Raw genomic sequence first — 15,763 nt, 5'->3', positions numbered from 1 at the left:
TCTTGATTCTCTTAGCCAACCGCTAGATACAAGCAATGACATTGAGCGCTGTGGTCCATCTTGAGAACCTTGACAGGTGTCCTTGGATGTCAAACTGCCTTATAGCCTCAGTTTTCAGCACCTGTGTAATCCTCACCTCCGGATCTCCCACCAACAGCTCTGATGTGACCTGGTTTGTGGCTATCTCTCTCCCATAAAATCTTAGGACCAGAGAGCCAATTTGAGTTGATGAGGTCGGCCACCTTGAGGCCTCTGGAGGGATCGTCAGCCGGATTCTCTCCTGTGTCGACGTAGTGCCACTGTCTTGTTAGTGGTTTCTCGAATTCTCTGGACACGGTTCGCAACAAAAGCATGAAACCTTTGTGCTTCATTGATGTAGCCAAGAACCACTTGAGAATCTGTCCAATAATATTCCTCATCGATCGTGAGCTCCAGCTCCTCCCTTAACATGTTGCTTACGGCTGCTGAGGTTACTGCGGCAGTTAGCTCCAACCTTGGTATTGTGACTATTTTGGTTGGCGCGACTCTCGCTTTGCCCATGACCAAGGAGCAGTGCACTTTCTCTTTGCTCAACAACCTGATGTAAGAGCACTGGCTATATCCTTGACTGCTCGCATCAGAAAAATGATGCAGTTCAACTCTCTGGACCTCACCAAAGCTATCAGGTATGAAGCATCTTGGAATCTTGATCTTCTCAAGGTTTTCCAAATCCTTCATCCAGTAGTGAATCGTCCCACCCCATACCTCTCTGACACATCTCCTGCAGTACTCTTTTTTTTCTTCAAGGATAAATGGAGCTAGAAACCCCAAAGGGTTGTATAAAGAGGCCACGATTGAAAGAATCCCTTGTCATGTCGCTGATTTCTCATCAAGTATCACCTTAAAGGAGAAGCGGTCGCTTTCAATGTTCCATCTTACACCTAGCACTCTTTGCACTGGTAAGTCATCATGGTTGAGATAAACATTTTTTATCTCCACAGCGCGTTCTGCAATGTCAATGGAATCTAGTACCTCTCGGCTATTTGAAAGGAATTGTGAAGGTGCAACTGTCCTTTAGCACACACAACTTGGGCTTCCTTCACTAACTCAATTGCCTCACCAACCGATTTCACGCTTATGAGGCCATCATCGACGTAGAAATGCTTCCTGATGAAGCTAGCTGCAAGGGGCACTCTTTCTCATTTTGACTAGCGAGGTGTTTCATGCCATAATTGGCGCATCCAGGGGAAGATGATACTCCAAACAGGTGCACCTTCATGCGGTATTCTGTGGGTTCTGAGTTTGTATCCCCGTTTTCCCACCAGAGAAACCGCAAATAGTCTATCTTCTTTGCTGACATGAAACCTGTGGAACATTTTTTCCACATCACACATGACTGCAATGGGATGTTTACGGAAACGGCACAGTACAGCTGTGAGACCGTTTGTAAGATCGGGTCCTGTTAGCAGATAATCATTTGATGAGGTGCCTTTGTACTTTGCAGAGCAGTCGAAAACAACCCGAAACTTGTCTGGTTTCCTGGGGTGGTAAACCCCTTGATGTGGGATATACCAGATTTTCCCAGGCTCTGGTTGGGTGTCTACTTTCTCTGCATCCTCATCCTTAAACGCCTTCCGTAAACCTCACATAGTCGTTTTTGAAACTTGGGATCCCTGTCCAGCTTCCTTTTGAGGTGCTTCAGCCGAGCCAAAGCCAGCTTCTTATTGTCTGGGAGGTGAGGACGTACCTTAAAGGTAAGAGGCATCTCAAGGTGACCATGCTTGTTTTGCTTGATTCTTCCCTTTTAAAATCTGCAGGAAGCAAATACTCAGAAGATGGTGTTATAGGTGGTAGCTCTCTGACAGATACTCGATGACAAAGACCAGTCACCTCTTTAGCAGTCGCACGCTGTGGTGCGCTTCCCACAATGCTCCAACCAAGGTCAGTTTTAATAGCGTAGGGCTCAGTCACACCCAGGGATGACCTTCCTTGGAATTGGCGCTCTGGAGCAGTCATAGCCAATCAATAATCCGACACCACAGTCCTTTAATGGGGGTATCTCTTGGGCTATGTTGACCAGGTGTTTCCATTTGTTGGCTGTTTGACAAGTGGGGATATGTGCGCGGTCAAGAGGAATGAAGTCTCTCGTGTAGGCTGGAGATAAGTTGATGGAAATGTTTGAGGAGAGACCTCTGACTTTGAGATCACATACTCTTTGACTCTGCACAATTGAATCTTTCCCCATCATGGTGGAGAGCTTCAGCTTTACTGGTTCCATTGCTGCCTGTAGCTTTTGACAAGAACCAGTGTTTTTTTTAGATAACTTAGCTTTGGGGGGGGGGGGATAAATTAGTCAATTTTAGGCATTTGGCCGCGTCATCCTCCAGCGCCTTTCTTTTTCTTCTCTCTCTCCCTCTCGGCACCGCCTTTCCTCTTTTTTTTACCCGGGTTAGGGTCCATCATCGACGAAGCCTCATCTCCTCTCCCGGTCCACTCGCTACACACACACACCGCAGCAGGTACCAGAGAGAGAGATGCAGGCCAGCAGGCCAATCATAGGCCGGCGCTTCGGGAATACTCCCGGTTCTCCCTATGGCCAGTCCGGGCCTGTTCCACACATGGCTCTGTTTCTACAGTCTTTAGAATTGTGACCTTTTCTCAGACACACAAAACAGTTTATTTTCATGTATAATTTTTTTTCTTTTCCTGCAGACATTTGTTAGCTTTTTGCATCTATGTATGGAGTGGTTTTCTCCACAGCAAATACACTTGCTTATGTTTGAGTTTTGTAGCGGTGTGCTCCATTGCTTTGATTTTCCAGCATCTTTCAACCGGATTTCATTAAGGTCTGGTTTGGATGTGGAGCTCGATGAAACTGGGGCCTTCACATTTGTTTCAAACGTATTCGCTTTTGAGCGCTTCATCTCTCTTGCTGGTGTCTCTGCAGAGTGCCTTTAAGCATGTAAGGATGACACTGGATTACATGCAATATGTGCCTCTTTAGCGACAAATGAAGCAAACTCATGAAAGCTTGGATAGTCACGGCCTTGATCCAGCTGCTCTGTGACGCAATTCCACCTGGATGTCACCCATTCAGGAAGCTTGACCAGCACTTTCTGGTTCTCCTCGCAGTCGTTCAGAACCTGTAAACTCTTCATGGGACATGGCATTACTACATGTTTGGAGAAAATCACAGAATTCTCTCAGCTTGACACTCTTTTTCCACCGATCCTTGGCTTCTCTCTGAAAGCCCGTTGCACTGCAAAGGAATGGCCATATCTGGCGTTCGACCTATTCCATGCTTGTTGATAGGCTTCTTCGTCTTTTCTGTAGAAGCTGCCCTCAAGAAAAGATTTAGCTTCCCCTGCTATGTACTTTTGCAGGTAGAACAGCCTATCTGCAGGATTAGAGCATCGTCTTTCTATAAGAGCTTTAAAGCTTGTACTCCATTCTGTGAACTTCAAAGGATCACCTGAGAATACGGTAGGTTCTGGGGTTGGAAGGCGAGTGAGAGCTAATGACTCTTGTAATGCCTGGACTAGGGATGTCTCATTTTTTTTTACAGCTTGCTGTTCTTGGCCTGGGATGGAGTGAGTGAGTGGGTTCGTATCATTAACTTTGCTGCATACAGGACTGCATGATCCATCCTTTCCTTTTGTCTCTTCTTCAGTGTAAACATTTAGTTTGCTTGAATAACATCAATGTCTCTCTGATTTTCACTTTTTTCACCTGCTTCAATGGCAGCTTCCATATCAATTTCAGCTCTCTTTGCAGCCAACTGAGCAGCTGTTTCTGCCCTCTTAGCCGAAATGCTAGGTGACTCTGAGAGATGGTCAGAATGGTGGCAGCTGCGTGCAGTAACTCTGGAGGCTGCGGATCCATATATGGACCTAGCATAGTCGTTATCAAGTAGCATGCGTAACCTTGATCTTTCTGCCTGAGCATCAAACTCATCTCCTCCTCCAGTGAGGCGTACTCATTAATTGCGGTAAGTCTGCTGTCACAGCTGAGCATGCATCAACTTTCCTCCAAATTTCTTGACTTGGTGTAGTTTGGAGTCGGATGGTATCGTACAGCTCCTTTAATTGGGAACCAAGCTTCTCAGCTCTATCCAACATATCACACATGGCGCCCTCAGAGCACTCTTGCTTCAACCTTGTACGAGTAATAATAATAATTTTATTTATATACCGCCTTTCATACATGAAATGCATCTCAAGGTGCTTTAAACAAATCATCAAACAATTAAAAACAGTATTAATCAACAGTCAGGCAGTAAAAATACACAGTGACAACAAAACAATAGCAGTGATAAAACAAAAAAACAATCATACAAATAAAATTAGGCCAAGTTAAAAACAAATCAATTTGAGGAAAAAATAAAAAGATAAGATACCATACTCGGATCCCTAATTATATGCTCTTTTAAAAAGGAATGTTTTAAGTCGATTTTTGAAAATAGAGAGAGTATCTGTCCCACGAATTTGAATTGGGAGTTGATTCCAGAGAAGTTGGGCCCCGATAGCAAAAAGCCCTGCCTCCCATACTACTTTTTAATACTCTAGGCACAGCCAGCAAGCCTGCATTTTGGGATCGCAGAGTCTTATTTGGGTGGTAGGGAACTATAAGGTCCTAAAGATATGAGGGTGCCTGACCATGTAGTGCTTTATATGTTAGGAGGACAACTTTAAAATCTATTCTAGCAGTTACTGGGAGCCAGTGTAGAGAAGCCAAGACAGGAGAGATATGGTCTCTTTTTCTCGTCCCAGTCAGGACACGGGCAGCAGTGTTTTTGAACTAATTGGAGTGTCCTTAGTGACTTACTCGGACAACCCGACAGTAAAGAGTTACAGTAGTCAAGTCGTGAAGTCACAAATGCATGAATTAATTTTTCAGCATCCTTTAGAGATGGAAGGGATCTGATTTTGGAAATGTTACGCAGATGAAAAAAGGCAGTTCTTGAGATTTCTTTAATGTGAGAGTCAAATGATAAATTCTGATCAAAAGTAACACCAAGATTTCTGACCGTGAGGGCTGAAGTTAAAGAGATGTCATTTAAAATAACAGTATCATTGACTAGATGTTTTCTAAGATGTTTAGGACCCAGTACAATAACTTCAGTCTTATCTGAGTTGAGCAGCAGAAAGTTACGAGTCATCCATATTTTAATATCCTGCAGACAAGCTTGAAGTTTAGAAATTTTGTTGGTTGCGTTAGGTTTAAAGGATAAGTATAACTGAACATCGTCCGCATAACAATGAAAATTAATGTCATATTTTTTAATAACGCTACCAAGAGGAAGCAGATATAAAATGAATAGAATTGGACCAAGTACTGATCCTTGTGGAACGCCATAGCTCACTTTGGTGTACAAAGAGGATTCATCGTTAACATGTACAAACTGAGTTCTGTTAGATAGGTAGGATCTAAACCAGCTTAATACCTCCTTTATATTTTTCCATTTCTCATATGTTACTTTAAATTTCCTATTTTGAATTAACTGTTACTCTTTCAGTTCTTGCATTTTAGGTGTTAATCGTCTTTCACGAGAGGATTTTCTTTTTTTCCTCATCTAACTCTCCTGTATCTTGCCCTTGTGACATGACATTAGACTGACTATCACCATTTTGAGACATTTTGAACTTTCACTCAAAAGTGACACCTTAATATGTAGTTAGTACCTGAAATTAACTTTCCCAACTTGATGAAATCAAGTAATATTGAGCAGTCTTTTCGGCAAAACAATAGCAGTTATTTTTAAAGCATTCAATAGACCCCTTTTTTTCCTTTTTTTTTTTTTTTGATGTTCAGGATCCCTTTACTCCTGTTTGTCGAGATTAAACGGTAGTTTATGTTCTATCCATCGATTTCCTGAGGCATAATAATTGCAGTCTGACCTGAGGACTCACGTTGTAGCCCGAAACTGCTCCACGGCGTGTCCGCTGAAACCTGCAGCTGCTGCTGGATGTGTAGCAACGATGCCTGTAGCTCGCTGCAGGATGAGAAACACCACCGCCCGCCAAAACCTGTAGCTTGCTGCAGGATGAGAAGCACTGCTGCCCACCGAAACCTGTAGCTTGCTGCAGGATGTGTAGCACCACTGCCTGTAGCTTGCTGCAGCCTGTAGCTTGCTGCAGCCTGTAGCTTGCTGCAGGATGTAAGCACTGCCACTCGTCTTAGCCGTAGTCGGATGAGAAACTCTGAAGCCTTGTGATGGATTAGGACACATTTTCACTGTATCTACTCTGGTTAAAGGAATCACGCCTCTTACTGATGTCCACAATCAATTTATTTTCTCTCTTTGAAAGTTACGGAGCACTGTGAAAACTGCAACAAACACAATTCACATACATCACTCTCAGAAATTATTTACCATACAAAACGTACACAAATATACAGAATAATTAACGTGTGTGCCTGATTAGCCAGTAGTTTCTCTCGTCTCTTTTTCTCTTCCTCAATTCTCACTCACAACTTCCGGCTCACGTCTTACATTAGTCCGACAGGAAGTAATCTCTCACCACTATTTTAACTTAAACATTTCAATAAAGTCTGATGGCAGAACCATGAATTAAACTGCATTTAGGTTTCATCATAAACTTATGTAATAATAATAATAATAATAATTTGTATTTTGTGCTGTTTACTTGTTCTGTGGTCTGTGTGTATGCTGTGTACTTGTACTGTGGTCTGTATGTATGATGTGTATTCGTACTGTGGTCTGTATGTATGCTGTGTACTCATACTGTGTATTCCAAAGGTTCCGAGCCTTCGCCGCTGGCCTCCAGTGGGTTCCTGCCGGTTTCCAGAGGGTCCACGCCTTTGCTGCCGGCTTCCAAAGTATTCAATCCTTTTTATGTGGTATGTATACTATGTTCTGTGGTATGTGGACTGCATGTACTGTGGTCTATGTACTCGTACTGTGTATTCTTTGTTGGTACTGGGGTCTGCCTGTCTACTCTGTATTCGTACTGTGTAGTTGTTCTGTGATCTGTGTACTAGTTTTGTGGTCTGTGTACTTGTACTGTAGTCTGCGTGAATGCTGTGTACTCGTACTGTGTTTTCCAGAGGTTCCGAGCCTTCCCAGCTGGCCTCCAGTGGGTTCCTGCCAGTTTCGCCGCTGGCTTCCAGAGGATTCAATCCTTTTTTACTGTGGTATGTGGACTGCATGTATGCTATGTACTCGTACTGTGTATTGATACTGCAGTCTGTATGTATGCTGTATACTCATACTGTGTATTCGTACTGTGGTCTGTGTGTATGCTGTGTACTCGTACTGTGTTTTCCAGAGGTTCCGAGCCTTCCCAGCTGGCCTCCAGTGGGTTCCTGCCAGTTTCGCCGCTGGCTTCCAGAGGATTCAATCCTTTTTTACTGTGGTATGTGGACTGCATGTATGCTATGTACTCGTACTGTGTATTGATACTGCAGTCTGTATGTATGCTGTATACTCATACTGTGTATTCGTACTGTGGTCTGTGTGTATGCTGTGTACTCGTACTGTGTATTCCAGAGGTTCCGAGCTTTCGCCGCTGGCCTCCAGTGGGTTCCTGCCAGTTTCGCCGCTGGCTTCCAGAGGGTTTGTGTACTTGGTACTGTGTATTTGCACTGTGTACTCAGCATTCGTTCTATGTATTTCCTGCTGTGGTCTGCATGCTGTGTACTCATACTTTGGTCTGTGTACTCCAGAGTTTTCGAGCCTTCGCCACTGGCCTCCATCAAGTTCCTACCGGCTTCCAGATGGTCCCTGCTTTCACCGCCGGCTTCGGGATGGTCCAAGCCCTCACCGTCGGCCCCCAGTGGGTTCCAGCCGGCTTCCAGAGGGTCCGAGCCTCCACTGCCAGCTTCCAGATGGTCCCTGCTTTCACCGCTGGCTTCCGGATGGTCCAAGCCCTCACCGTCGGCCCCCAGTGGGTTCCAGCCGGGTTCCAGAGGGTCCAAGCCTTCGCTGCTGGCCTACAATGGGTTCCAGCCAGCTTTGCTGCCGGCTTCCAGAGGGTCTGTGGCTTCGCCACTGGCTTCCAGAGGGTTCCTGCTGGCTTTGCCGCCGGCTTCCAGAGGGTTCCTGTTTGCTTTGCCGCTGGCTTCCAGAGGGGTTCCAGCCGCCTTCACCGCAGGCTTCCAGAAGATCCTCGTACTGTGGTATGTATACTATGGTCGGTGGTATGTAGACTGTGCTATGTCTATTGTGGTCTGTAGACTGTATGTGGACTTGACTGTTCTGTATACAATTTATGTAGACTATATGTATACTGTGAACTATTATGTGGACTTATGTGTGTGCACTGTGGACTTATGTGTGTGCACTGTGGACTTATGTGTGTGCACTGTGGACTGTTGTGTGCACTGTGGACTGTTGTGTGCACTGTGGACTGTTGTGTGCACTGTGGACTGTTCTGTGCACTGTGGACTGTTGTGTGCACTGTGGACTGTTGTGTGCACTGTTATGTATGCCATGTATGTGCACTGTGGACTGTTGTGTATACTTTGTATTCATACTGTGGACTGTTGTGTATACCGTGTATGTGGATTTATACCGTGGATTGTTATGTATATACCTTGTATTCATAATGTGAACTATTATGTGGACTGTTGTGTGCACTGGACTATTATGTGGACTGTGTGTGGACTGTTATGTATATTGTGGATGTATACCGTGGACTGCTGTGTGCACTGTTATGTATACTTTGTATTCATACTGTGGACTATTATGTATACCGTGTATGTGGATTTATACCGTGGACTGTTATGTATATACCTTGTATTAATACTGTGAACTATTATGTGGACTGTTGTGTATACTTTGTATTCCTACTGTGAACTATTATGTGGACTGTTATGTATGCCGTGTGTGCACTGTGGACTATTATGTAGACTGTGTGTGGACTATTATGTGGACTGTGTGTGGACTGTTGTGTATACTGTGGACTATTATATGGACTGTTGTGTATATTGTGGATTTATACCGTGGACTGTTATGTAGACTGTTGTGTGCACTGTTATGTATGCCATGTATGTGCACTGTGGACTGTTGTGTATACTTTGTATTCATACTGTGAACTATTATGTGGACTGTTATGTATGCCATGTGTGTGCACTGTGGACTGTTGTGTGCACTGTGGACTATTGTGTGCACTGTGTGTGGACTATTATGTGGACTGTGGACTGTGTGTGGACTGTTGTGTATACTGTGGACTATTATGTGGACTGTTGTGTATATTGTGGATTTATACCGTGCACTGTTATGTATGCGCACTGTGGACTGTTGTGTATACTTTATATTCATACTGTGAACTATTATGTGGACTGTTGTGTATACTTTGTATTCCTACTGTGAACTATTATGTGGACTTATGTATGCCATGTGTGTGCACTGTGGACTGTTATGTGGACTGTGGACTGGTGTGTATACTGTGGACTATTATGTGGACTATTGTGGATTTATACCGTGCACTGTTATGTATGCCATGTATGTGCACTGTGGACTGTTGTGTATACTTTGTATTCCTACTGTGAACTATTATGTGGACTGTTATGTATGCCATGTGTGTGCACTGTGGACTGTTGTGTGGACTATTGTGTGCACTGTGGACTATTGTGTATATTGTGGATTTATACCGTGGACTGTTGTGTAGACTGTTATGTATGCGCACTGTGGACTGTTGTGTATACTTTGTATTCATACTGTGGACTGTTGTATGCACTGTTATGTATGCCATGTATGTGCACTGTGGACTATTATGTAGACTGTGTGTGGACTATTATGTATACTGTGGACTGTTATGTGGACTATTGTGGATTTATACCGTGCACTGTTATGTATGCCATGTATGTGCACTGTGGACTGTTGTGTATACTTTGTATTCATACTGTGGACTGTTGTATGCACTCTTATGTATGCCATGTATGTGCACTGTTGTGTATACTTTGTATTCATACTGTGGACTATTATGTATAATGTGGATTTATACCGTGGACTGTTATGTATATACCTTGTATTCATACTGTGGACTATTATGTGGACTGTGTGTACCGTGGATTCATATTGTGGACTGTTATGTATATACCTTGTATTCATACCGTGGACTGTTATGTGCACTGTTGTGTATACTTTGTATTCATACTGTGGACTATTATGTGGACTGTGTGGACTGTTATGTATATTGTATGTGGACTGTTATGTATACCCTGTATGTGGATTTATACCGTGGACTGTTATGTATATACCTTGTATTCATACTGTGGACTGTTATGTATATTGTGGAGTTATACCGTGGACTGTTATGTATACTTTGTATTCATACTGTGCACTTTTGTGTATGTGGACTGTTGTGTATACTTTGTATTCATACTGTGGACTATTATGTGTACTGTGGATTCATATTGTGGACTGTTATGTATATACCTTGTATTCATACTGTGGACTGTTGTGTGCACGGTTATGTGTACCGTGTCTGTGCACTGTGGACTCTTGTGTATACCGTGGACTGTTATGTATATTGTGGATTTATACTGTGGACTGTATGTATTCTGTGGGCTGTTGTGTATACCGTGTATGTGCACTTCGGATTGATACGTATACCGTGGACTGTTTTGTATACCGTGGATTTTTACTGTGGTCTGTGTGTATGCTGTATACTATGTACTGTGGTCTGTGTACTCTATTCTGTGTATTCGGTGTACGTACTGTGGTCTGTGTATGCGGCATTTGTACTGGGTACTCGTTCTGTGGTCTGTGTATTTCACGCTGCAGGTCGTACTTTCGTCGCCGGCTTCCAGAGGGTCCGTGTCTTGGCCGCCGGCCTCCAGTGGGTTCCAGAGAGTTCTAGCCTTGGCCGCTGGCTTCCAGAGGTTTCTAGCCGCCCTCGCCGCCGGCTTCCAGAGGGTCCAAGCCTTCGCCGTCGGCCTCCAGTGGGTTCCAGCTGCCTTCACCGCCGGCTCCTAGAGAGTCCGATCATTGGCCGCCGGCTTCCAGAGGGTTCTAGCCGCCCTTGCCGCCAGCTTCCAGTGGGTTCCAGCCGCCCTTGCTGCCAGCTTCCATTGGGTTCCAGCCCCCTTCACCGCCGGCTTCCAGAGGGTCCAAGCCTTCGCCGTCGGCCTCCAGTGGGTTCCAGCTGCCTTCACCGCCGGCTCCCAGAGAGTCTGAGCCTTGGCTGCCGACCTCCAGCCGCCTTTCGCTGCCGGCTTCCAGAGGGTTCTAGCCACCTTCGCCTCCGGCTTCAGAGGGTCCGAGCCTTCGCCGCCGGCGGTCCGTGCCTTTGCCGGGGGCTTCCAGATGGTCAAAGCCTTCGCTATTATTTCTGTTGTTTATTTCCTTTTATAGGAAAACCACACCTAATTAAGTTTGCAATCATGCTCAATCACCAATAAAGAATTTAATTGAAACTGAAATACTGGACTATGAATCTGACGGATCATCTATGGTGGGTTCGTTTCCCCACACCGGCAACAGTCTCTTCAGGATAGCCACAGTCAGCCAATCCTTCTTTTCATATCCTGTGGACTGTATACGTATACTGTGTATGTGGACTGTGTGTATACAGTTTATATATACAAAGAGTGCTGTGGGTGGGACATTTAGGGAGACTTTATAGGTATATATCATTGCTTGTATGTATTACAGTATACTATACAGTATAGTGCAGCGAGCAACATCTACAGATTAAAGTTAATTTGTGTGTATCTGTATCTGACCCAACACATGAAAAGGGACACACACTGGACCTCATATTGTCATTCGGTCTGGAGTTAAATGTCATTGAGATTGTTGACACACACATCTCCGACCACTTTGCTGTTTTATTCAATATCACACTGCCTCATCCCCCGGTTAAATTGTGCACCACGGAGCTCCGTGTGCGCACAATTAACCCTTACAACTGCCTGCGAATTCTCTGCAGCCTTTTGCGACTCTGTACTGCAGGATCACGACTGTGGTCTCACTCTTAATGAGCTCTTGGACATGTTTAATGGTACCTGTATTGACATATTGGAGTCAGTGGCTCCCTTTAGGTGCAAACGCTCTAAGCGAGTAGGAGAGCCTTGGCTTAATGACACCACTCGCACGTTAAGACGCACATGCAGACCTGCTGAGAGAAAGTGGAAAAAAGATCATCTACAAGTTTCCATAGAAATCTTAAATGAGTGTCTGATCAAATATCAAAATGCTGTCAAATTTGCTAAAAGTCAGTTTCTATCCAATCTTGTGTCAGCTAACAACCATAAGCCTCAGTTTCTCTTTAGTACTTTGAATAATATTTTGAACCCCTGTGATCACAGTGCTATTATTCCTTCATCCAAACTGTGTGAAGATTTCTTGAATTTCTTTATTGATAAAATTTTCTGTTATTAGGTCCTCTCTTTTGCCGTCTGCATCAGATCCTGCTGTCCCTCCTATATGCCCTGCTGTCTTTGAGAATTTTGAGCAAGTCTCCCTCCCATCTTTAACTGATATTGTACAGCACCTCAGGCCTTCCTATTGTCCTCTTGACAGCACCCCCCCCCCCCCCCCCCCGCCTTTTTAAGGAGGTTTTCCATATCATTGGCCCTCGTGTTATGGACCTGATGAATTTATCTTTGATGACCGGCTGTGTTCCAGCTGCTTTAAAACATGCTGTGGTCCAGCCCCTCATCAAAAAGCATAACCTTGACCAAACAGTTTTATCAAACTTTAGGGCCCATCTCCAAGCTTCCTTTTCTTTCTAAGGTCTTGGAGAAGGTGGTATATGAACAGCTTCAGTCTTTTATTGATCAAAATGGTATCTCAGAGAAGTTCCAGTCTGGGTTTAAGTCACGCCACAGCACAGAAACAGCGCTTTTAAAAATGTTTAATGACCTCCTTTTGACAGCTGACTCTGGTAACTCTGCTGTCCTGGTCCTTTTAGATCTGACAGCTGCCTTTGACACAGTGGATCATAAAATTCTTCTGTCACGTTTGAACACCTGTGTGGGCATTAGGGGCACTGTTTTTAAGTGGTTTCAGTCCTACCTCTCAGACCGGAGCTTCTCTGTTCAGCTTGGCCAGCATTTTTCAGCCACTTCCCCTCTAAGTTGTGGAGTGCCCCAAGGTTCTGTTTTGGACCCACTCCTTTTCTCGATATATATGTTGCCTCTGGGATCCATATTTAGAAATTACAACATCTCTTTTCATTGTTTTGCCAATGATGTACAAATCTATTTACCCCTAAAGATAAATGGGCAAGCCTCTGTTCAGACTCTACTAGACTGCCTTAAAGATATCCAAACTTGGATGGAAGTTAATTTTCTGTCTTTAAACAAAAACAAAACTGAAATCATTTTATTTGGTCAACAAAATCTGCTTGATGGATGTGACGGCGCCATTGGCTCCCTTAAGTTTTACTGTCATCCTTTTGCAAGGAACCTTGGTGTTATTTTAGAGAGTGACTTTAGGTTTGACAAGCAGATATCCTCCATAGTCAAAACAAAGCTTCTTCCAACTAAGGCTGTTGGCAAAAGCAAATGTTTATCTCCCAAAAAATGTATTTGAGAGATTAATTCACACCTTTATTACATCACGTTTAGATTATTGTAATTCCTTGTTTGTTGGCCTGGACCAGAAAGCACTGCGCCGCTTGCAGGTTGTTCAAAATGCGGCTGCCCGCCTGCTGACTGGAAAGAAAAAACGCGAGCGCATTACTCCTGTCCTTGCATCTTTGCACTGGCTGCCTATTAATTTTAGGATTCAGTTTAAAATTTTATTAATTGCTTTTAAATGTATGAATGGTCTGGCACCACCTTATTTATCTGAGCTTTTACAGTTGCACACCACTGCTAGGGCACTTAGGTGCTCCTGGCAGTACCCAGGTCCAGACTCTCCACTCGTGGAGACAGAGCCTTCTCAGTCGCGGCTCCTAAGCTGTGGAACAGCCTACCTCTCCATGTTAGAGCTGCACAGTCCGTTGAACATTTTAAAACACTCCTAAAAACGTATCTTTTCTCCTTGGCGTTCACTCCCAGCTAAGCAAGCAATCTTGGCTCTCTCTTTTTCTTTCCCTCTCTCTCTCTTTTTTACTCCTTTTTTATTCTCTCTTTTTAATCTAAATTTGTTTTAAATTGACTACTATCCCTTGTGTTGTTTTAATTATTTGTTGTAGTGTTTGTGATTAACTTTGTTGTGCTTTTGCAATTGTACAGCACTTTGGTCAACTGAGGTTGTTTTAAATGTGCTTTATAAATAAATTGTGACTTATCTTGTGACTTGACTTGACAATAAAACTGTGTACAGGAGAGTGAGAACAGAAGTATCGATAACAGCATTCAAAAATGACCTAATGGTGCAAAACTGGGATATTGTATACAATAGCAATAATATAAATAGTGCATATGATGAATTCTTAAAAATATTTAAAACACTATGATAAAAATTAATAGGAAACTAAAATATGCTGATCATCCTTGGATCACAAAGGGTTTGCAGAATGCCTGCAAAAAGAGAAATACACTGTACAGAGAAAGTATGAGACAGAGAATCAAGGAGGCAGAAAAAATATATAATATTAGTTAACTTGTTTTTATATTTTTTATAAGAATAGCTCCGAAAGAATAGTATACAAACTATTAGATGATAAGAATAACATTAAAGGTATATGGAACATACTGAAGACTGTAATAAAAAATAGCTCTAAACAATTAAGTTATCCTAAGTATTTTACGATATGAATGAAGTAGTTAACAGCTTTAATACATTTTTTGTTAGTGTTGGACCTGACCTAGCAGAACAAATCTTGACCCAGTGCAGGTGGTGGGAGACAGCAGGATGATGGCCAAGCTATCATCGCTGCTGGTGGAGGAGTCCCACCCCCTACAGGCCACTATCACAGCACTGGTCAGCTCCTTCAGTGACAGGCTGATACACCCCAAGTGTGTGAAGGAGAGGTATCGCAGGTCCTTCCTTCCTGCTGCTGTCAGAGTCTACAACCAGCACTGCTCCCAGTAGACCTCACTGTGCACTGTACAATAAAAAACTCTGCACATATCCACACACTTTCTGGTTTGCACAAATTGGACAATTTTTAATATCCATATTTATTATTTATTGTTTGTAAATAAAAATACCAACTGTTTAAACTTACACTGTCCATATTATAAATAATAAATACTATGTCATAATGTAAATACCAATTTCATATTGTAGATATTATGTATATACCAGTTAAATTCTATTTCTTATGTCTTATTATATTGTTTATGTTTTACTTTTATTACTGTTTAAGTGTGATACTGTCCTTTGGCTGCTGTGACAAAGAAATGTCCCCATTTGCGGGACAAATAAAGGAATTCTGATTCTGATTCTGATTCTGAAATCCCAGATCCAGACATTTCCAGACAAAATGACAATAGCAAAGATCATACCTCTGTACAAAACTGGGAACAAACACCAATTCACAAACTACAGACCTGTGTCATTACTATAGATTCTCTTAAATTCTAGAAAAACATTTCAATAACCGACTGGACAGTTTCATAAATAACACAAATTACTCACTAAAAGTCAATATGGATTTAGATCGAACAGAGCAACATCACTGGCATTAATCGATTCAGTTGAGGAACTAACAAATTCAATAGACCAAAAAGAGTATACAGTTGAGATATTCATAGACCTAAAAAAAAAAAGCTTTTGACACAATAAACCATGATATATTATTCAAGAAACTAGAACGGTATGGAACAGTCTGGAGGGGACGCTCAGGGAATGTCCAAACATAAACCAGTTTTTAAAAAAAAATAAGGAGATGATTTTTACAAGGTACAGAAATGAGGCAGG

General features: G+C 42.9%; 1 protein-coding gene across 1 annotated transcript; it reads left to right on the top strand.

Moving 5' to 3' along the window:
* Window positions 1-1,851: 1,851 nt before the first annotated feature.
* On the top strand, window positions 1,852-10,921 carry LOC311253777 (uncharacterized protein; the record flags this gene model as incomplete). Its single annotated transcript, XM_084384252.1, has 3 exons — window positions 1,852-1,920; window positions 7,666-8,118; window positions 10,730-10,921. The coding sequence occupies 3 exons, from the start codon at window positions 1,852-1,854 to the stop codon at window positions 10,919-10,921; spliced, it is 714 nt and encodes a 237-aa protein (XP_084240378.1).
* Window positions 10,922-15,763: the final 4,842 nt, after the last annotated feature.

The sequence above is a fragment of the Pagrus pagrus genome (assembly GCF_965226575.1).
Source record: "Pagrus pagrus genome assembly, contig: HAP1_SCAFFOLD_44, whole genome shotgun sequence".
In the NCBI taxonomy this organism is placed as follows: domain Eukaryota; kingdom Metazoa; phylum Chordata; class Actinopteri; order Spariformes; family Sparidae; genus Pagrus; species Pagrus pagrus.
The sequence above is the reverse complement of the archived record's forward strand: the minus strand, read 5'-3'. Positions and strand labels throughout refer to the sequence as shown.